Genomic DNA, 21,966 nt, shown 5'->3' with positions numbered 1-21,966 from the left:
CATTAGTTTTTCGATTTCTGAAAATTCTCAGTAATGGCGTTCAGCCTGATGTCGTGCCCGGTGTATGGTGTATAACAATAGCTGCCAGGGATAATGATATAACTGGGGAAATGTATGTCATATCTTCTACTTGGCTTTTCCTTTTCTGAAGTGGAAGGATTGGCTCTATGTTATGTAAAGGATAACAGCAATAATATAATTAATGCACATTACAGTGAAATAAAAACAACAGTCGGTTCGACAGTTATTTTAATTTAAAATTTCAAAAAGCAAATACAATAATCTCCGCATGACTCGTCTCATAAAGCTTTACACGTAAAGTAGTTATCTTTAATAGTACATAATAATAAATATAACAAACAGTGAAGTACTGAGCGTGCTGCGTCTCGCTCCCGCCTACTTGTCCTTCTCGCTCTCCGACTTCCTGCCCAGCGGCACCGCCGCCCGCACCCTGACACACACAAACATACATGTTATATAATTAATTATGTACATCGAACATAAAGACACATGCACTGTACCTTACTGCAACTTTAATGCTGATGACTAACTTTCCACTCGTGATTACACCTACATATTCTGCTAAACTGTATGACTGATCATTGCAATATTAAATAGTACAGTAGTCAAGTGCTGTTTATGCAGAACTTGTACTTAATACGTAATATAATTAAGTAATTTGATACTTCGACAAACACCGGTAATATTATATTGCAACAATAGCATTTTCCAACTGCTAATATAGGTAATAAACAAAACCTGTAAGAGACAAGGTACTAGCAGAAACATTAACAAGAGTCTCTCAACTTGTACATTGACGATACATCGTTGGAAATCAAATAATAGCAAAAAATATTCCATATCTGTATGACAATCTTATGATAAGTCATCATAAAAAATTATCAATGTCACGTGTGACCAAGAAATAATACAAATTAATTCGTAACAAATAGGTACTTGGTACTTTAATATCGGCGTATACTCACTTGGCGGAGATCTCGTTGATCTTGCCACGTACGAGCTCCAGGTTGGCGTCCACCTGCGCCTTGTTCATCTCATACGCCTTCGGCAGAGTGAACAGTGCTATCCACCCTGGAAACGATACAACCAACTATAAGTATGTCGCTCGTATACTGGCGATAGCAAGGAATAATTCAGATCTAGTACAGGAGGTGCACATCATTACAAGCCTACTTACATACTTGCCTACAAAACCCTTACCTGGTGGTGGGCTTGTTCAAAAACTATGTTCCTCGGATTCTCTACTAAGAAATAAAACTATAACTTTTATCCTGAAGAGGATTTCTGGGAGCACAAAGGATCATAATAGCGTGAGTCATGGAGTGACATTGTCACCGAATGTAGAAAAATGGTTACAAAAAGAAGCTAAACTCGCTTAAAAATATGTTGGGTAGACGACATCGATATCGTCAAAATCGCTGGAAGCTGATGGAGTTGAAGGATGCCCATACCCGAGTAGTAGGCAAGAAGAGTAGGCCTAAACCCAGCCGTAGATGAACCCGAGCTCATACATGCAGCTCCATGTATTCAAAAACAAAGCTGTTCGAACTTCTCTACTTGTGTCACTTGCGATTGTTTATGGAGGATAGATAGCGGTCATCTATATTGCCAACCGCTTTTTATAGTAAACATGTATAGCACTAAACTAGATTATATAAAACTACGTTGTGTCAACGCTTAGTAGCTGCAGTTACTGAATTAAAAATCAAAGAGAGACCTATCTATCTTAAAATGTAAATGATCGGTGTGTAGTGAAGTGTGACTTCACGTGCAATGACTTTCGATATCTCCAGTCTACCTGCACCGATCAATCGTTTACCACTAAACTTGAGCGCAATCGAGATGAACCGATTTGTAAAGGTTGGACTCGGATTTATAATATTAAATTCTAGTTGGTAAATATTTAAGGACTTATATTGACATCGAGGCTTGGGATGCTTCAATATTATACATTTTGGTTATGACACGCCCTCTGCAGCCTTAGTCACGCAACTTAGTCTGGAGCTTTATGGCAGCACGTGATAGTTACTCGAGTGGATCGTTATTTGGTGTAAAACAAAATGTCACTAGAATGTAGTTAAAGCTTCGCGTTACAGATGTCCATCCTACCGACCCACTTGGATGAAGGCCAGGGAACTAGGAATGACACAAAGAACAGAGAACGGTGCCGCGGCCTTAATACTATATAGTGGGGACTTTGTAGTACTGAACTACTGACCACCAGCCACACTGCTACACAAATTACTACGGTGTAAACAGAAAAAAATACATCTATCTAAATATCTTTTAGGGAATGAGATGTGACTATTTCTTTATTGTTGGTTTTTAATTAAAAATATTGCGACACGTATTTTTTTTCTTGCGAAGTCAAAAACTTAAGGAGACTAGTAGTATACATTGATTTTAAAATCTCATGAGGTCACCCAGGTACGTTCTATAGCTGGCGATGACGTAACGAGCTCCCACCCACTGCAGAATTTTAATTAGGAGTTGTACCTAAGAATATAGTGAGTAACAATACTGACCGAGTATGATGAGCGTGATTCCATTGAAGCAGGCCCCCACGTAGGTCAGGCACCACAGCAGGACGCCGAACTTGAGCGAGTCCACCAGGTCCTCAACCAGGAACAACCTGAAGCCAACACCACACACTACGTCACACACTACACATAATGGTTCATTCAACTTCATTCATACTGTTATGGAATATTAAATTACAAGTCGAAGTCTGAATTATATCCTATTTCAACTAAACCATGAGCAGGCATTTTTATTGTCTGCCAACCAAGTAGCTAGGTACTCATTTCAAGGCATATGTTCTTAAAGCGAAGAAAGAGCAAGGAACTGATTCTTTAAGTAATTTCGTCGGTTAGGTAATGACACAAAGGTATGTGGTGTAGGACAGTACCTGCGCAGCTCTGCGAGCGCGGCGTTGAGGTGCGCGGTGGCGGCGGCCGCCAGCGACTGCGCGCGCTCCGCCGGCACGCTGATGTCGCGCTCCAACAGCCATCTGCAACACCAAGCGCACGCTCAGCGCTACTCACCACTCACACGATACACGTGCACTACACACAGGTATCAAGACAGTACTAACTTGAATGGATGGCCATCGTTAGTCTTCTGCACAGCCTGTAGCACGTTCTTGTAGATGCGGAAGGCGACGGCAGCGGAGAGCGCCAGCAGGGAGGCGTACGCCAGCACCGACACCACGGAGCAGCAGGCCAGCGCCACCAGCAGCGCCAGCCCCGCGCCCAGCGCCAGCCCGCTGTGCGCCGCCGACCGCCAGTAGATCAGCGACTCCACTGCACATCCACACACACTACTTTAGTTTCATCTATACTACTACTAGCTAGGTACTACGTACTACTTTCTACGATATTCATCACGAGAAACACTTTGCCTCAGGACAACCCGCTCCAGTTCCTCCGACGATAACTTCACGTTTCACGTTCTTTACGAATTTTACCTATTACTGCTGGGTTATTCTATATGTGTCGATTCGAAACATTCGAAGTGAGATAGAGCTCTATCGCAGTCCGCCATGTCATTGGCTATGAGAATAATCTCGACCAATGAGGGGCGAGAGTGCGATGGAGTTCACTTCGAAAGTTTCGAATTGACAATTACAGAATAGCCTAAGATGTGATGTGTAATGTTCCGAAGAAGTGTTGGTTACCTACACGGGTATGTATAAACTAGACTAGTGGTCCACGAAATCTTCTGAACTAAATTAATGTTTACGGTTAACTTTGGAAGATCGAACCGGTTTACATTCAAAACTTATAGAACGACAACAGCCAAACACGGCCATTGCCTTGTTATGGGGCAACTCAGTCGAGCGGCGCTTACAGAAAGTACCGTTACACCAGTTTAGTGCCCGTGCCACGGGACAATGTGGCACTTGGAACCCGCTGAGTAGATACGTACACGATCACACACACCGTAAACATATGGCTTGTAGCTGTTACTTTACACGACTTAGGTATGCGACATATTCGACTAGTTTGTTTTAATATCTTAAGAATTTCAGTCAATACTTTTTTCAGTGACGAAATCGAGAGCAAAGTTGTACCTACTGTGCTGAAAATATTTGAGAAAATACCGCACTACTACTAGATCCACTAAACGGGCTACGTTACACGGCAGACTTCCGTTCCACCGGTTCCACGTCCACAGGAAGCCGAGGTCCGGCTACACGGCACACGTAAGACGTCTCGCGAAAGAAAGGTGGGCAGAGGGAGTCACGCGGAGAGAGTACCTGGTCCTCGGGGCGGCAGAGGTTCTGACTGCGCGTAGTGTCGCGGCGAGTGCTTGGGACGCGCCATGGCGACGGAGTGAGCGGTGCGGGCTCGGCCGGCGGAGGCGCGCACATGGCGAGCGCCACGCGGCCCTGCCTTTCACACACGTCACCGTGACGCTGACCCGCAGCTGACACCGCGCTACACCCGCTGCCACGCGACACCTCTCCACCGCGCCAACACTGTCACTCTAGCTACATTCACTCCGATCTGAACCGCGGCCCGGTTCAAATTCACTCTCACTATCAGACTAAGTTTTTTTTTAAGTAAGTCCCTCCCTTCATACTTGTAATGTTGAGTAGTTGGTCAGAAAAACACACCTAACACATCCGTCATTTTTTTTTTATCTAGGTATACAAAACTAAAGCAACAAAAAACGCAGCTCACAAACATAAAAATTCACATACCTACTCATTACACAACTACCCAGAACAATTGTTTGGGATCAAAGTTGTTCCATTAGACTTAGAGAATATAACCCATAGAGACATAAAGGACCAAGGACCTAAAGAAATGCGATTGGATCTCGACCACTCGACAATCTGGATCGCTTATACACTCGCATCAGGGATTCCAAAGCCAGGCAGGCCAGACACAAGAACCACATAAATCGAATGATCGTGAGTCATTAACCCGACTTCTGTTACTAATATAGAAGCTACCGGTGTGTAATTTCAAACAACATTGAGATTTGAGAAGTACCTAACACTCAGTAATAAGTAGCCCTAACAAAATAAATACGCACACTAGCTACAAACTAATAAAGCGTGAACGTTAAAACTGAAAGTCAGTGCAAGTGAAGAAAGGCTTTCATTTATCATTCATGTATGTGCGAGCACACAGACGCGGCCGAGGAAAGCGATTCCGCGCCACAACAAACACGCAGGCGCTCGCGCACCACGCGTTTGGCACCGAGCTGCGCCGGCGCACGGTCAATGTCGTTTAGCCTTAATTGCCTTATCAATAGTCAGCGTATGTAGTAATGTTACCATGACAACGGGTTTAACATAACAGCGATATTTAAGATAAGATGTCTTTCGTATCGTTTTTCAATAATCTCGAAAACGAGTAAGTATTAGGTATACGTAGGTACATTCGTGACATAATCCTCTGCATAAAATATGTTTAAGTACTTAGATAGATATTAATTTACAGTTACCTATACCTACCGTGTAATTTCATGTAAACGAGTTCAAACCTATGCGAAAATGTGATAAGAGTTCCTACTATCAGAATAATGACATAACGTTGATAACACACATATTTGTATTGAACCACAACGGCTAAATTATACCTACCTATTATGTCGTAATAAAATCGAACAAATCTAAGAAATTAGGTCTCAGAGTTGAACTTTCAGAAAAGTTGGGACTAGCTAGGCTATTCTGTAATTCGAAGTGCGCTCGATCACATTCTCGACCGTCATTGATCGAGATTACTTTTAATTTTATTTATTCAGGGACAACAAATAACTACAATATACATAATTCTTACAACCAATGACGTGACGGACCGCGATCGAGCTCACTTCGAATGTTTCGAATTGCCAATTACAGAACAGCTCCAAAATGCATGAACTTCATTGATCTAATCAATAAAGAACCCAGCGCCTATTCAGGTTTCGCTGTGTACGGTAAGTAGAGCAAATCCTAGGAAACAGAAATGGCTTGATGCCTTTAGACTGTATTTGTATACACCACAGCAGTAAAGTGCTACCGATATCTAATGTTAGTTTCACAGTTTCACGTATCTGCAAATTACGTGATAATTAATCGACGACGTACACGGCGGCTCGCATTTCTAAATTCAATAGAGTGTAACATTAGCAAGCAGGCGCTGTATCTACTGCAAGTTAATAAACATTTAAGTAAACCACAGCCAGAGGGGAGAGACAATAGTTCGGTCGAGGTCGGCGCGCAGTCACACAGCGATAAAAATAACGCACTATCCCTCGTAGCCGACTGTGATTGCAGCTTCCGAACCATCACCGCCAGACGCCTGCTCGGGTGCTTATCTACCTACTAAATAAAACACTGCAATAATTTATATTCTTGCTTTGAAAATAAAAGTAATGCAACTGTAGCTACCCATTTAGTATTTAATTTCTTACATTAGCGGTTAACACAAATGTTAAGAGATAACAAACAAACGCATCGAAAACGTAATAAAAAGTAATATTTAACTATTCTATTTTGTGATCGCAATGGGACTAAACAAATGGAATCGGTTAACAAAGGAAAATAACCGTGATAAGGTAAACTAACGACTCTTTGTCTCCAGCGATAGTGGGGCCAAAGAGTCCTCGATAATATCTAATTGGAAAATTAAATTACACACAGTCGATGCATCAACGACCGGCGAAGTGCCGGCACAAGAAAATAAGACATGAAATTGACAAAATACCGCCCAAATTTATTTTAGATTTTATTTTTAGATTAGACACCTTCTCTTTAGTTCTCTCCCTCTCTCTCATTCTGTTTCATCTCATTTGGTGATATAATTATAATCGGTTCTCTTGTAAGTTTATTCAAGCATCAGCTCAGACCCAGTCATTTCACTTTTCAACTGGCTAGTTTTACGGGCGCAACGCCACGTCTTAAATGACTTTGCAATCAGAACAATACAAGTACACATTTACTGCCATTATAATTTATATAGTAAGTAGTTGCTAAGAAAATTACCTAGTAAATTTGAGCGGTACTATCAGTATTCAATTTTTTTCACCGCATTGCTAGGTACTGGCACTGGGACTAGGCCAAAGGAAGCATCTCATCTAGGAACATGGCACGATTCTCAGACTGCTTTTTGGATTGTTCGGTTCTATTCGGCCATTATGTATGTGTAATATGACATGACGAGTACAGTGGTTGTTAGGTTAGACCTTAAATGGTATTGTGCGGCTTAATAAACTTAATTTTAATAGTTAATTTTGAATAAAAGTTACGTCTAAGTAACTAATAATGCACTTCAGAATTGCCCTTTTATCAGATTGTGATTTAAATTTAGTGTCGTATTGAATTCAAACTTAGTGCAGGGCAAACGAGCAAGAGTTATATATTTTGCCTTCTTCCTCAAAATCATTGCACTTACAAATGATCACAATATTCACATATTGACAGTTCATTAATACCATAGCCCATATTTCTTTTCTTTGTAACTTGCAATCAAAATTTGTAAACCCCTTATTGTTAGGGGCTGAATTTCTTTATCAAAAGTAATTTTGCTGAGTAATATGTCTTGATCCTTGGGGGCTCTGGTATAGCCACGCAATGATATAAATAATTGTCCAATCTTGATTCAATTTTCTAAATGGGAATAAGAGAATGTTGTTGTCAGGACTGCCAACACGGAGATTACAGTCATTTAAATTTTTGGGGCTAAGGGTTCTATGGTGCCGAAGCAGCTTGTCAATAATTGCCCAAGAATATTTGATTAATATGAATAATTGTCTTACTATACAATACAACACAAGATATATTTTTATGGATCTCATCCAATAAATATTTGTTCATCGGCCATGTTGTAATTTTTATCTGCTTCTTTCACGCTTCGCTCTGCATGCGATCGTTGTGAGATATATGATAAGCTGTTTGTACCTAGATTATATTATTTTCCCACGAAGTTTTTTTTACCTCTACAATCCTTGTCACGATGAACACATGGCGAAGCCCAATATCAACAAGCGAAATAAGAATAACCATTCCAGCACATGTGTTAAAAAGAATTGAGAATTTCTTAAATAATAAGTCACTAGGCTCGGCAGCATAATTTCGTTGCGCAACAATAAACGTGCGGATATCTCCTAATTGCTTTGTGCCTAAAATACAGAAGCAAGAAAAATATAATAATTTGAGTTAAATTCTATCCATGACGTATATGTACCTTGGTATTTGTTACATTAGCTCGTACAATTAGTAAGCACCCATTATACGATCAAGGTGAAATCAATAAGAGTACCTATGTAGATGAAATATGACTTATCAGTGAAGTCACGTACTGGCCAGTCAGTAGTAGTTACGAGAAACAATACAAGGTAGGTATCTTACAGGAACAAATTATTACGACACAATAGTTCGTATAGTGTCATCATAGCAAAAGTTATATTTTTGTAAAGCAAGTATCTATATCTACATCTGTATTATAAATACAAAATAACATATTGCGGAATGGAAGAGTGGTCAAACGACCCAGAAATCTTTAGATTTTAGCGAAGTCAATACGTGTAATGTACCAACTGCGCGAGCAAGGCCACGAGCATGCAGTAGAGCACACGATATAAATGACACAAGTAGTCTTGTTGCCATTGATTCATTGATGCAATCAATAACTTCGGACACATGTGCGAAGTTATTGTACCTACATGGAAGGTGTAGTCTAAACTTCAGTTCGGTGTGCAGGCAAATATAATTTCAAGGAGGTAGTAGTGGTCAGCACGCCTTAACGTAACAGATACCTGGCTATATGTACACCGACATAGAATTCTTGCGGCCTCCAATGTCCGATCAAGTTTCTCTTGTCGCGTAGAAAACCAGGAAACAAAGAAAAATCAGCGTTCCGTTAAAACATGAACTGTAGTGTGGCTCTAGCCTGCAAAGCCACAAGCCACTGAAACAATGAAGGACACGCGGCGTGGGTCACTTCTAGGGTATTAGCTTGTAATTTAATTATGGCAGCAAGAAGGAACGCACATATACACATAGTACTTGCTACTTGGATATCTGAGTGAGCTACTTCTCGGCGCTAGGCATGCAAAAATACACTTTAAAAAAATCCTTCGGCCAATGTATGAGGAACTACCAGTTTTGGTATTACATAAAGATGGAAATGACTACTGTGGCTCTAGTGAATAGTTTCATTACTATTTTAAGAAATATGTATCTACGAGTAATTATAAAGTCATTCAAAATATTCCGTATATTTTTATTTTGGCAAGCAATCGTCGCCCATTACATAATTATAGGTACGATAATTAAAACCGATCTCACACCTACAGAGCAATCTATCCTAAAAGTGAACTACTCAACCTTACACAACGATACGTTCTCACTTTTACATTAAAAGTAATCACAGGCTATAACACTCAACATAACATTCATTCAAAAGTCACACAAGTTGACAAGTACCGCCAAGAAAGTAATACAAACTGAAACTGACTCACCCGCGCACTCTAGCACTGGGCAAGTCAAATACATAGTTTTATTGAGGGAGCATAGCTTACCCAGCGTCTAATTGAAATGTTCATTAATTGATTCTTTCTTATTAAATTACTTTGTTCGCTGTCGCGTAAGTAGTGCGGTGCCAATGTTATTGTTCCTGATAAATACTCACCTACCTCCTTATACCGTACTAAAATAAATAATGTCTGTTTCGTCGTACTACTCGTACTGTACATCCCTACTTGTTATATGTAGCTTGTTAAGATGATGTGTTAATGTTGTTTTAAAACCACCCGTATTTATGGTCTTGAGAAATAATCTTCTTTAAACCTAACATCCCAAAAAACCCAAACTGATAACTGATATCCAACTAATATTAATTCGGACAAGTCCAACCGATGGATCGTCAACGTTATAATAAATCAGTTTGTTACCGGCCTCAGCGTCAGTTAAAATAAGTCTAATTTGATCTTGGCTGGCAATTTGAAGAGAACACAGGGTGAGTAGCAAGGCACAGCGCATGCGCGCCGCCACACATTCATTACAAACGCAATATTAATGACATCCAAAAGTCAGATGAGCCATGAGCCAGCGGCACGATCAACGACAATACTTTATCTCGTAGTCGTAGGTACAGATAAATATAAAGACGTCGCGTCGTAACGGTGACGACACGTTAGCTAGATGCGCGGTTACGCACTGCACAGCTATTTGCACTTTTTGTCCCATACAGATATAAATACCTATTTGTGTTGGAACAGTGCAAATTTTATTCTACCGTGGGCCCTGATGTCGAGAGTTAGTTAGAATAACGTCTTCATTCAATTCTAAAATAAATACGACCACTGGGTAACGTGTACTAATGACAGTAATATCTCGGAGATTAACATTACTTTCTAACTTATGAATTACTCTACACGCACTAATTGATAAATAATAGCGACATATAAAATGAGTCTGGAAGAACCTTGACTCGACACGCGGAGTTATTATTGTTCTGTCACCGGCGGCGACTGCCGTGGCTTGGCGGGAGTTCACGAACACGACAAAACTTAATCATGGTATACAGTGAGTGCAGAGTCCCCACCACGTCTTCCACCACAACCACCACCACCACCACCACCATCACCATTATCACCACCACCATCACTGGCGTCACCGTTTTACCCCAAGCAAACATAGACATCGATCAGTTATCATCAATTTCACTGGAGCGGGGTTAACACTGAGCCTGTACGATCACTACGAGTGCTAGCTGACGGTAGTGGGTCACAGTGCAGGGCCGCAGGGCGAGACGCGCTGCGCTGCCCGGGCGGCCAGGCGGCCCGGTTGGCGACGCGCCACCTAAACGTATTTCTGCCCTCCGTTCCCCACGACCACTCACCTTCTGGGTGCAGCCTCTGCGGGTCGAACCAGGCATCTGGAATAGAAGGCTGCGCGTTAGCGGGTTAGTCGCGACAGACAGAGAGGAAAGCGGGCGAAGCGAAGCCGGCGCGAGGGGGGGAGGGGGCACTTACGCGGGTTGAGAACGCTGCAGAGGGAGGGCCCGGAGTCCGGCATGCTGGTGATTTACGTAACGCGAACGTGAGGTGGATGAAGGCGGCGGACGGAGCGCGCGCCGCGCCGGACTCTCGCGTCGATACTGGCGGCGCAGCCCCGCACCGAGCCCTCCCGCCCCGCCCCGCAGCGCAGCCCCCCGCTCGCGCCTTGTCGCACGCATGCGCACCTACAACCCGGCGAACCACCACGTATGACCAGCACCCCTAGCATGTTGCAGCACCACCACCGCCTGACACGCAAGTCCGCACCCTCCCCACTTAGCGTACCTTAGTTTTTTAAGTAGTTAGTGCCAAAGTTAGTCATTACCGTGCGGTTAGTAAGCAGTGCAATAATTTACTCCCATACTACCAGAGTAGACAAATAGGTAAATGAAATATTTATTCACACAATTCAAATGACGTAATGAGCGAGAATGAGTGAGACGACATAATATGGAGGGCACCTAAATGCACTCAGTCAGCTACAGGTCGCAGGTCAGCGCACGGAGAGGTCTAAATGAAATAATGCCGGAGCACAGCACTGACCCACAAAGGGAATTGCCGTTTGAACACACTGTCGAGCTCCTTTCGGGTTCCAGGATTCACATTAGTGTTATCAAGCTCGTTCCGGGATCATAATTAAATATTTATTCATTTATGAACATTTATAATTTTTGTAACTCGAAGCAGACACCAAAAACAACAGCTCATAAAATTTTTGAGACTAAAACATACATCAACATTAGGAAATAAGTCAGAATGTCGGCAAAATCAGCCCAACAACGACGCACTCTTATCTGTTCGGTACGTAATGTTACGGTGACTCATCTCGCTGCGGTTACCTTGGCGTTAACGTATTTTCCTTTAGCACAACATAGTTCCCAATTGGACGCCACTACACTAACTTAGATATTTGTTTCGGTTCTCGCAAGAGAAAATCTTATAAAAGACCATAAATAATGTTATTCGAGTGTTACATATTTTTTTTATTTGTAACTACATCCGTAAACTGAAACACCGGTGTACAGGGGAGTTCATTAATTATGTGGGCAATATTTTGAAAACCGCATGTTTATGGTTGAATTGGTGGCGTCTCTGGAAAGGAATAAACGATTTTCCATTGCTCTTCGGAGTTTAAAATGGTCTGATGTCCATCAATAGAGTGAAATGGTAAACAAGTAGTAGAAAACGGTCGAGATAGAGCACGCTCTCTACATAATTCCAAAAATGATCAACTTCCATAGCAATTTGGCCAAACTTCTTAGTGTACGGTTTAACTATATAAAGGAAAATGCCCAAAAAATCCAGCATCGATTAAATCATTCATGAACAATATAATCCCACCCAAAACATAAATGTGAAAGGATGCCAAGTTCGATAATATTGGAATGCTTCGCCTATAAAAGAAGTGAGATCTAAATAAGTACCAAGTTCCATACACAGACCTCAGTTAAAAATGATATAACAAGTTGGCAAGTTTTCACACACTTTGTTATAAACCTACTAAACGCAATGAGTCAAGTATATAATTTTCTATTAAAACTTGCCAAGTTATATCATTTTTAACTGAGGTCTGTGTATGGAACTTGGTACTTATTTAGATCTCACTTCTTTTATAGGCGAAGCATTCCAATATTATCGAACTTGGCATCCTTTCACATTTATGTTTTGGGTGGGATTTCATTTATTTTTGTAAGGTTTATTTTCTTTTTTTCTTATTTTACTTTACTTTGACTAAATACAAACCTTCGTAACTAATTTTAGGTCGGTACGACCATTGGAAGATATAAATAATTTTTTTGTTTTAGTTCCTTAGGGGTATGAATTTACACCTTCATTATTTTTAAAACCGACTCACACTTGGCCATTTTCAGATTTTTTCCTTTACCTTGACCTAAAGACCTACCTCCATGCCAAATTTCAAGTCAATACGACTATTGGAAGTGGTCTAGGTTTTTGATGAGTGAGTGAGTGAGTCAGTCAGTGAGTGTATAGTAAAAATAGCGATTTTCTGACGTCAATATCTCAAGATCTACAATAGGTACATTAATGAAATTTTGTATTTTAGATAAGTAAGTAGATCTCGACAGATACTAGAAATTTCATATGCGTAGATAAAATAGATTTTGAGTTATAGGTGGGTCGAACTTGGCCCGAAATGGTTCGTGTAATATAACCCACGGCCGGTGTGTCGGTTTTTTTGCTCGAACTTGGCGGACACACTGCCGTGTGTCTAGATCTGACAAAACCATATCCCAACGGGCCAGCAGCCAGCAGCACATTACAATTTAGTATAGCAGGGCGCGTGACATATTCTTTTGTTACATATAAAAGAGACGAAGAATACAGATAATGAATATCAGAATATTATAGGCAAACCCCCACACCAACAACATTTTCATCATACCACGATGTGATTTTGTTCTGTAACCCAGTATAAACTGACTGTTAAATCTGTGGAAAGATCAAACAAGGCGAGACCATGATAGATTACTTTTTATTCCTTGGCGATGGTGTAATCAAAAACAATTATTAAATTTAGGATATACTATATGCACTCTACCCTGCCACACATAAATTATGTTAATTAATAAAGAAACACATATCTATTTTCTCATAACTTTTTCCTGTTCCTAGTGGGAAAAAAATTAAACGATGTTCCTACAATATATTTCACTTCGGCACAGTTTACCGGTTAACGGTAATCTTGTATGATGGTTTATCAAAACCATATCATTTTACAAATATAGATATTATTTAATTGAAAAATAATGTACAAATATTGAAGCCAACTTACAGTACGTATGTAAATATATTTCCTTACATGTAAGACATAAGACCGTCAGCAACAACCCTAACCTAGTTGGAAAAAGTCCAGGAGACGAAACAATCAAACTCTATGTAGATAGAGTATTGTCAACATAACATGTAGATACTTTAGACCACGCTCAGAGCGCTGATGAAAATCCCACAAATCCAAACTCCTTTACGCCATCTTGGATACAAAGACCAATCAGAAAATTAAATAAGCTACGAGACTACGTATCTTTAACATGGTCGTCATCACGTGTCTTGTCTCGGACACATGAAACAAGTGTATGGATCCCGAAATACGATAATTGGCGACATTTAAGGAAGAAAGAGTCCACTTCGCTTTGATTTTAGGAGGCGACAACAATGAGTACGAGACTTAATTATGGGAACAAAGTACCAACATTAATTATACAAATAAAACGGAAAAGCTTCAAATGGAAATAAGAGTACCCTTTTATTTTAGCCATTTCTTAATTTTCTTTTAATACAAAACGGTAATTTATCTATCATTATCCCATTATTGAGTAGGCTGCATAGTAAATTAAACATGAGTGACGTGTGCGACGCCATGTCGCGACGGTTAAAAATACCCCGTACGACTGCGAGACGGGCTCGGTAACGATGACGTCATCCACTACCTGTGTTGGATGATTGTGTGCCACTTGCATATCTACATACTGTATGTAGATAGGTAACAACTTTATTACAAAAAATAATGTGTACTTAGTATTCGGACCAGAACCGCGGTTACCTATATGGATTGAAAGTTCTTAATATTTACATATTTGTATGAGGTTTGTTAGATTCGTCCTAATGCTGAGAGCGACTTTGGTTACACTAATTACTAAAAGCAAAACAACAGATCCCCTTTCTAGTATAGTAGCAAAAGAAACTATAAAAATAAAAACTAAACAATACAAGTAGTTTAGTTTCATATTATTGCAAATTGCTGCTACCGCTAGACAGTCCATAAACTATTGAGTAATTGTGAACGCAACTATCAAGCATTTCGGATACCGTTTCATTACTTTTCATTTTTTCTGGGGAAATCTTCTGCAACAGCTCATTTAAAATGTTTTAAATGTAAGGATAACAAGGATGTTTTTCTCAAAACTCAATAACATTATTCTAATAGAATGTGAACATGTGTGCCAGATCGAAAGGGAAAAGGTACATATACTATAAAGTCTTGGGTTTGTGCTATGGAGGGATTATATCTGCTTTATCATTGATCTAGAATGTAAATAACATGTTCTGTTTTAGAAATATAATTTTGTGCTTTTTCACAATACGAGTACATAATATAATTGTAGTCCAACAGTTTCAAATATAATTGTGATCATCTATTTTTTTTTACTTTTCCCCACACTAGAATTTTTTTCTGTGTTGTGGGTGCATTTACAAACATACAATTTCACATATACATGACACCCAGACCCCAAACAACAATGTGTGGATCACACAAAGTGTTGCGCCGTGCGGGAATCGAAACCGCTACACGTTACACGACAGTCAGTTGCCTAGTTACCGCGCCAACCGTGCAGTCATCCATTCCTTAGGCACTTTAAGCTCTTAAGTTAGCAACTGCTAGTCATTTGAAAAGAAAGCAGACGGTGACAGTGTGTCTGTGCGGTGGTTGGCGAACATTCAACATGTATCGATCGCCAGCCCGAGCTCACCCTCGCGACCCCCGCGCCAGACACTACTCCGGACTAGCCTTTATTGCAATCATGTATGAAATTGTTAAAAAAGGGTGTGTTAAACACTAGATAATAATATCTTTTCGTGTTTTTTACTCCTACGAGCTTCCCCTTAATTGATTTTTTTGTCAATTTTACAAGACATCAAAAATATGCATGTGTTAATCTTTTACTTTACTTTAAATATTTTTCATTTTATTACTGCGTTGTTGTATCACGAGTGAGTAAACAAAGGGCGACAGAGAAATGACGTCATCCGAAGATGAGAACAAGGGTCACAAAGGGTATAGCGCAGAGGTAGATACATTTTGAGAAGGTTGAAATTGGGTCACGAGTGTGAAACCGTACCTATACATAAAATGATGGCAGTAGACACGTACCTAGAGAATGCAAATCCGCCGTGTTTTGAAAATCCGGATTTTTAAGAACGGATTTTTGGTCCAATCCGGATTATCCGGATTTTACGGATTTTTCATGAAAATAAACAAATCTACTTATGTTAGTTTAATAATATGAAGTTTTTTATATCCAACATCAGAAATCGATGAAATATCCTGTGACTGTAATGAACCTGTACTTCTTAATACACCAAAAATAAATCCGTTAGCGTCCGATCCAATCGATGTACCAAACTTAGGAGATTTTGAAGAATCCAGTGTTTCTAGCAGTAATTAGGCAGAAAATTATTTTTGAGCAACAAATAAAAAACTAAATGACTGATTAGGAATTAAAAAAATAACTAAGCATAAAAAATTTAATTACCAAAAATTTATGTAAATAGCTGATTGAAAATTTTTAAATAGACCAGAGGGGGCCTACTCCGGTTCTCGAATCCGAAATTTCGTTTAATCTTCGGCCGTAGGTTTTCTTGATTTACTAATAGAATTACTTGAAATAACGTTTTATTTTTAATTTCATATCAAAACCTATTTATTTATCTTCATTTCATTCGTTTATTTTGGTTCCCGAAAGTTCGCAATAAATAGAATAAAATTGTAGTACGAAATCTGCGAAGTTTTGGACAAAACTTCGTTTTCTTTGAATTAGAGTAGACCTACAGATTGGTTTTAAAGTGCACATTTATTTACTACTAGCTACTTCCGCGCGGTTTCACCCGCTCTGCTTGGCTCCTATTGGTCATAGCGTGATGTTTTATAGTCTATAGCCTTCCTCAATAAATGCACTATTCAACACAAAAAGAATTATTCAAATCGGACCAGTAGTTCTGGAGATTAGCGCGTTCAAACAAACAAACAAACTCTTCATTCAGCTTTATAATATTATAGTATAGATAAAGAAAGATGATTGGGCTCGCTGTTATAGCAGCGGTAAGTCCCCTCTTTGAGGAGTGGCTAGAGAGGCGTCATGGCGTCCTCACCTACCGCCTGACGCAGGTGCTTACCGGACACGGAAGTTTCGGTAGGTACCTGTTTCGGATTCGGCGGGAGGAAACGCCCGGGTGTCGGCATTGCGAGGACCACCCAGAGGACACGGTGGAGCATACAGTAGCGGTGTGCCCTGCATGGGCTGAGCACCGCCGTGTCCTTAGGGATGTGATCGGCGACGGTGACCTCTCGCGTCCGGCTCTGGTTCAGGCCATGGTGCGGAGCGAGGGGGATGGGACGCCGTCTCCTCCTTTTGCGAAGCAGTCATGCTAGCTAAGGAGGAGACGGAGCGCGTGAGAGAACGATCCTCCTCACGTCCTAGCCGCCGCAGTAGACACTCCGGGCGTCGGGGATCGCGTGACGATCTCCGGCCACCGTAAGTGCGGGTCTGCGGACGGCGAGCAAGGGTAGCTCGCCGCCCGACCAGAACCAGACCCGTGCGTGCGGCGCGTCGCGTTCCGCGCGCGCCTCAAAGAGCCAGACCACCACAGATGGGGCCCAGCAGGGCTGATGCCCGACCCGGAGCTGCGGACAACGTAAAAGGTTACCGGGGCTCCGGCTCAAAGCAGAAGAAGACACTCCCTCTCGCCTCACCTAGGGCGGGAGAAGTCATTGGATAATTTAAAAAAAAAGATAAAGAAAGATGATGAAAATTAAGTCTAATCTGACATTACTAAGCCTAAAAACCATGAAGGGAAGTTTCCAATCACTAAAATAACATTAACAGTATCATCCATAGTTGGCTATTAATGACTATTAACTGTTTTTAATCGATTTATTAGCCGAATTATATTAAGCGGAATAACCAACACTACCTCTGGAGGACGCGAGCCGAACATACGCGTGATAATGTCATTGCGAATTACGATTTCTTATTATTCAGAAAATCCGCGGATTTGATTTTCGAATCCGGATTGACAACTCGAGTAAAAATGTACGGATATCCGGATTTTTCGGATTACGGATAGTCCGGATTGGATTCCCTACACGTACCACACCTACAAGTAGTGTAATAGATCAGCTTCGACTTTAAAGGTACCTATTTAAAGTAAATACATTATGAAATTAACAGCTTTTGCCAGTGGCTTCGTTGTGTATTATTACAAACTACCTATATCGAATTAAAATTCTTTCAGTAGTTTTTGCGTAACAAAGATACATCCACAAATCGTCACCAAAACACCTTTGCATTAAAAACACTAGTAAAATTAATAGGAAGGATAATGCACGTTGAGCAATGTAATTTAAGTGAGAATTTAGTTAGATAACTAGGATAGCGCAAAAATGCAGATATTGTTTAAACGAATCTATGATTAAAATGAAACATCGTTTGCGATGAACAAGGAGAGTTTACTGTTTAGCTTCCAATTTTACTACATCTCGGGAAACTTGGCTATTCCATCCGTCGTGTAAATTAATTTAAAAGACAGGCGATTTAACAGCTTTGTTAACAAAATTAACAATTATAACAATTAACCGTAAGATCCAATAGTTACTACCACAGTCACACTTCGCTGGATTATGGTTTCTGATTACCCTGGCTTGCCTAGAAATCATGGGTCTATCTTCTACATTACCAATCTGAACTACAACATTGAGCCACATACCTATAAAGATATCATAAGCCGATTATCACAAGGAATACATATTTTGGTTGAGATCAAACTTACACTGTGTGGGAAAATTTATTTAAACTGAAGGTCATTCGCAATCTGGGTCTTTCGCTGAACTATCTTCCAGTATAACAGTGATGTAGTCGATAAGAATCTGCACTGAACACGAGCATATTATTAGGTATTGACATTTATAAATGTAACCGATCCAAAATTAACAGCGGAAACACATCTGACGTAATTTTTAATGCAGAATAACGCGCGTATTTATGTAGGTTATCGTAATATTAAACGTACAGGAATGTGATCCAACACTTATTCTCGTTTGTTTTTTAACTTGTAGCAGAAACATACTATCCAAAGCTTTTGAATCTGTTGACACCCATCTCACAATTTTATCACTACAGCAGCTTTGCTACTTACGGTTGATATCGTCGCCACTTCCGGATCCCATGTTTCACACAAACAAATTCCACACAACCGGCAAGTTCTCTCAAGAGTGAGTCACAGCATGAGCACACTGCGCTACATCAATGTCAAGCTAGCATTCGGAACAGTAGGCGGCTGAAAAGCGGGAGCTCGCAACGACTACGGCGCAGGCGACGTGAGCGCTCGGCGGGTGCTCCGCTTGTGAACGCAACTGCTTTTCAGCGGTGCTAAAATTAGCGATGGTAGCGTCGTGCATACCACGCGTCACCGCCGCCCGCGCACTACCATACCCGGTGACACTTTTTGCTATAACCTTCAGCAAAGTTAACCAGATAACCAAAGGCAACATCCATGCTCGCTACATCATTAGGCACATGAGGCGCTGCTTCTGCCGTGCGACAATAACACGCTGATTACCATAAGGAGGAAACCCTATTGGATAAATCTAATATTGAACCTTCAACTTCTCGAGACAAACATTTAATATATTTGATTTATTTTGGATCTCAACATTAAATCTAATTTTAATTATCGATATTATAATGCTAAGATTGTAGCAACAATATTGTTTAGTTCAGTCAGCCACGAATGAAGTAATCATACAGGGAACTGATAGAAAACCATTCATAGCTAATTATGAGTCACTACCACTACACCAGTAAAAACACTAAGTCTAAAGAAGAAAACTCTAAAATGTATTGATATCAAAGTTGTTACGCATGACATCCGTTCTCAATGGTAGGCTGAAGAATGCAAGGCATAAAGCAATAAGGCTGCACGGGAACAGACCTAATCGGACATAGACTGAATAATATACGGGCACTATAGGTACAATCGGACGTCCGCATGCAGCGCGAGCGTGAGCCCGTGGGTGCCGTTACCCCGACGTTGTTGCAGCGCGGCGGTCAACGCTCTTGCCGCTTCGCCACCTCTGCAGCCGACCTCCTCTACCCCCTCAAAACCCCTATTAGACTGGCGTCACATTCGACGAGCTCAGATTACTTACAACATTGTGATAAAAAACCGTGAATCTATCTACCTAGGTAAATGTTCACTAACCAAAGAAAAAATTACGTCATGATAATGCGACAAACATGTTTAATTTTGTAGATATAGGTAATATGTAGAATTGGAAATTTTATGGAAGACGACAATATATTAGGTTGTGTTCAGGCACTGTAACTGTAATACACTTGCAGATAGGTTTGGTGTGCACGGGCATTGTTCTGCAGACACGATTTTTCACGGTCCGTAGCGTGCAGAGCTCAGTGTTCGCCTTCAAATTGAACCATTCTAATTTTCTAAAACTTACCGTGTCGTACAAAAAACCTGCCGCTAGCGACACCAGCTCTGGCACGAACAATGAAATCACTACAGTATATAACTATGAATCAGACCAATGATTTGGTTTTAGCCAGTGGAAATATTAAATGTTCGAAACGATGATATGAAATGGAATATAAATAGGTATTATCAGACAAAGAAAATCTTACCCAGTCCCATCTGGCAGAAGATAACCTCGGCCTCAATCACATGCGCTATTTGGCGTTTTGGCTCTGGAGCTACTGGCTTTGGTGGAGGTACTGGTTCCGACTGCATCGGAACAGGCTCCACGATCGGGGGCACAGGCGTCGGCTCCGGTAACTTTGCTGGCTTGGGTTCCTCCGGTAGGGGCTTCTCGGGTGCCACCGGAACACTAGGAGCGGGCGGTGAGACAGGTGCCGGTGCAGCCGCTGGCGCCAGAACAGGTGTAGGGTCGCTCGGTGGCTCAGGTGTATAGCCAGCGGCACGTACTGCCTCTGTCCTAGGTTCTACCCGGTGTATGGGAGACTCGCCAGCCGTGTCAGCGTCTGACTCACTATCTGTGAACTTGTCAGCGATATGGTCTGCTGAGGCGGAAGGCGCGCGAGGCGGCTCTGACAGCAGCTCGCGCTCCATATCGAGGAAGCTGCGTGTAGCGGCGGCGGGCTGGCGGTGAGGTGACTCACCAGCATCTCTCTTTCCATCACGATCAAGATGCTCAAAATCATCCATTGAGTCCTGATCCCTCTTCATAGTAGGCTCCAAAGGCGGCACGTCTCCTACTGGTACGGAATCTCCACTCGCGAGACCTCCGAGGAGAGCATCGGCGCTATCCATGTTTCCTTACGTAAAAGATAAAAGAGACTGTAGTCGACTCGAGTGATCGATAGGGTGCGGGAATGGCGTGAGTGCGAGAAGATGCGAACGCGGAGGGCGGGTCCTGTCGAGTGTCCTCGCCGTATCGTACTGCGGTCTGCAAATCGTTTGCCGGCCGCGGCTGCACGACGTCACTCAGCACGAGAGGCGAACGGTATTACTCATCGCCGACCCCTCCGGTGCAGCGGGGGCAGCGCCGTTTGCCGGCAATATAGGTAAAAAATGTAACAAATTAAATTATACTCAGAGTATGAAAACAATTAGAAATAAATGAAATATTTTCAGAAGAGGCAAAGATGGTCAAGCTTTCTCTTCGTGTAAATAAAGTTTAAAAAATTGGAAATATTTAGCGCAAGCGAGAAATTGCTGAGAAAAGTATTGACTTTTCGAGCCAGACCTTTTTGAAGGCGCGCTAAGTTAACACTGTTTTATCGACATTTCCAAAGACAAAATTCGGACAAAGATCGGATACGTTCAGTAATTCCAATAGTCGGGGACGTTAAGCTGGGGTCCATATATTTTGGGAAAAGTAAAAAATAGATGTTTACAGTAATATTTTTTTAATTAAATTTAGAATTTACAGTAATAATCGACCGGAATAATCATACACAATAAACACAGTTCCACGGCTTCACACAAAACCGACGTGAAACAACGCTTGTGTTGGGTTTCATTGGTTATCCTAGGCCGAATTACCTTATATCTCTTTTTTAACAATTTAGTGTATTTTTAATGTTCTTCCATTTTCTTTACAAAATCTTTGTAAATAATATGTGCCCTAAAGTTTTGCGTTTGTGTCTATGGACTCAAAAGAATTATTGTCATTGTCAATAA

General features: G+C 41.1%; 1 protein-coding gene across 8 annotated transcripts; it reads right to left on the bottom strand.

Moving 5' to 3' along the window:
- Window positions 1–232: 232 nt before the first annotated feature.
- On the bottom strand, window positions 233–21,552 carry LOC126912679 (reticulon-3-B). Of its 8 annotated transcripts, none has more exons than XM_050705953.1 (7): window positions 20,448–21,552; window positions 10,860–10,895; window positions 3,116–3,323; window positions 2,930–3,031; window positions 2,547–2,653; window positions 987–1,092; window positions 233–451 (listed from the first exon to the last, which is right to left on the bottom strand). In XM_050705953.1, exons 1-7 carry the CDS (start codon window positions 21,091–21,093, stop codon window positions 397–399), a joined length of 1,260 nt encoding a protein of 419 aa, XP_050561910.1. In that variant the 5' UTR covers window positions 21,094–21,552; the 3' UTR covers window positions 233–396. The 8 variants fall into 8 exon arrangements, with proteins under 8 accessions (XP_050561910.1, XP_050561914.1, XP_050561912.1 ...); XM_050705957.1 differs by lacking the exon at window positions 20,448–21,552 and adding an exon at window positions 18,949–19,165; XM_050705955.1 differs by lacking the exon at window positions 20,448–21,552 and adding an exon at window positions 10,993–11,149.
- Window positions 21,553–21,966: the final 414 nt, after the last annotated feature.

The sequence above is a fragment of the Spodoptera frugiperda genome, chromosome 28 (assembly GCF_023101765.2).
Source record: "Spodoptera frugiperda isolate SF20-4 chromosome 28, AGI-APGP_CSIRO_Sfru_2.0, whole genome shotgun sequence".
NCBI classification, from domain to species: domain Eukaryota; kingdom Metazoa; phylum Arthropoda; class Insecta; order Lepidoptera; family Noctuidae; genus Spodoptera; species Spodoptera frugiperda.
The sequence above is the reverse complement of the archived record's forward strand: the minus strand, read 5'-3'. Positions and strand labels throughout refer to the sequence as shown.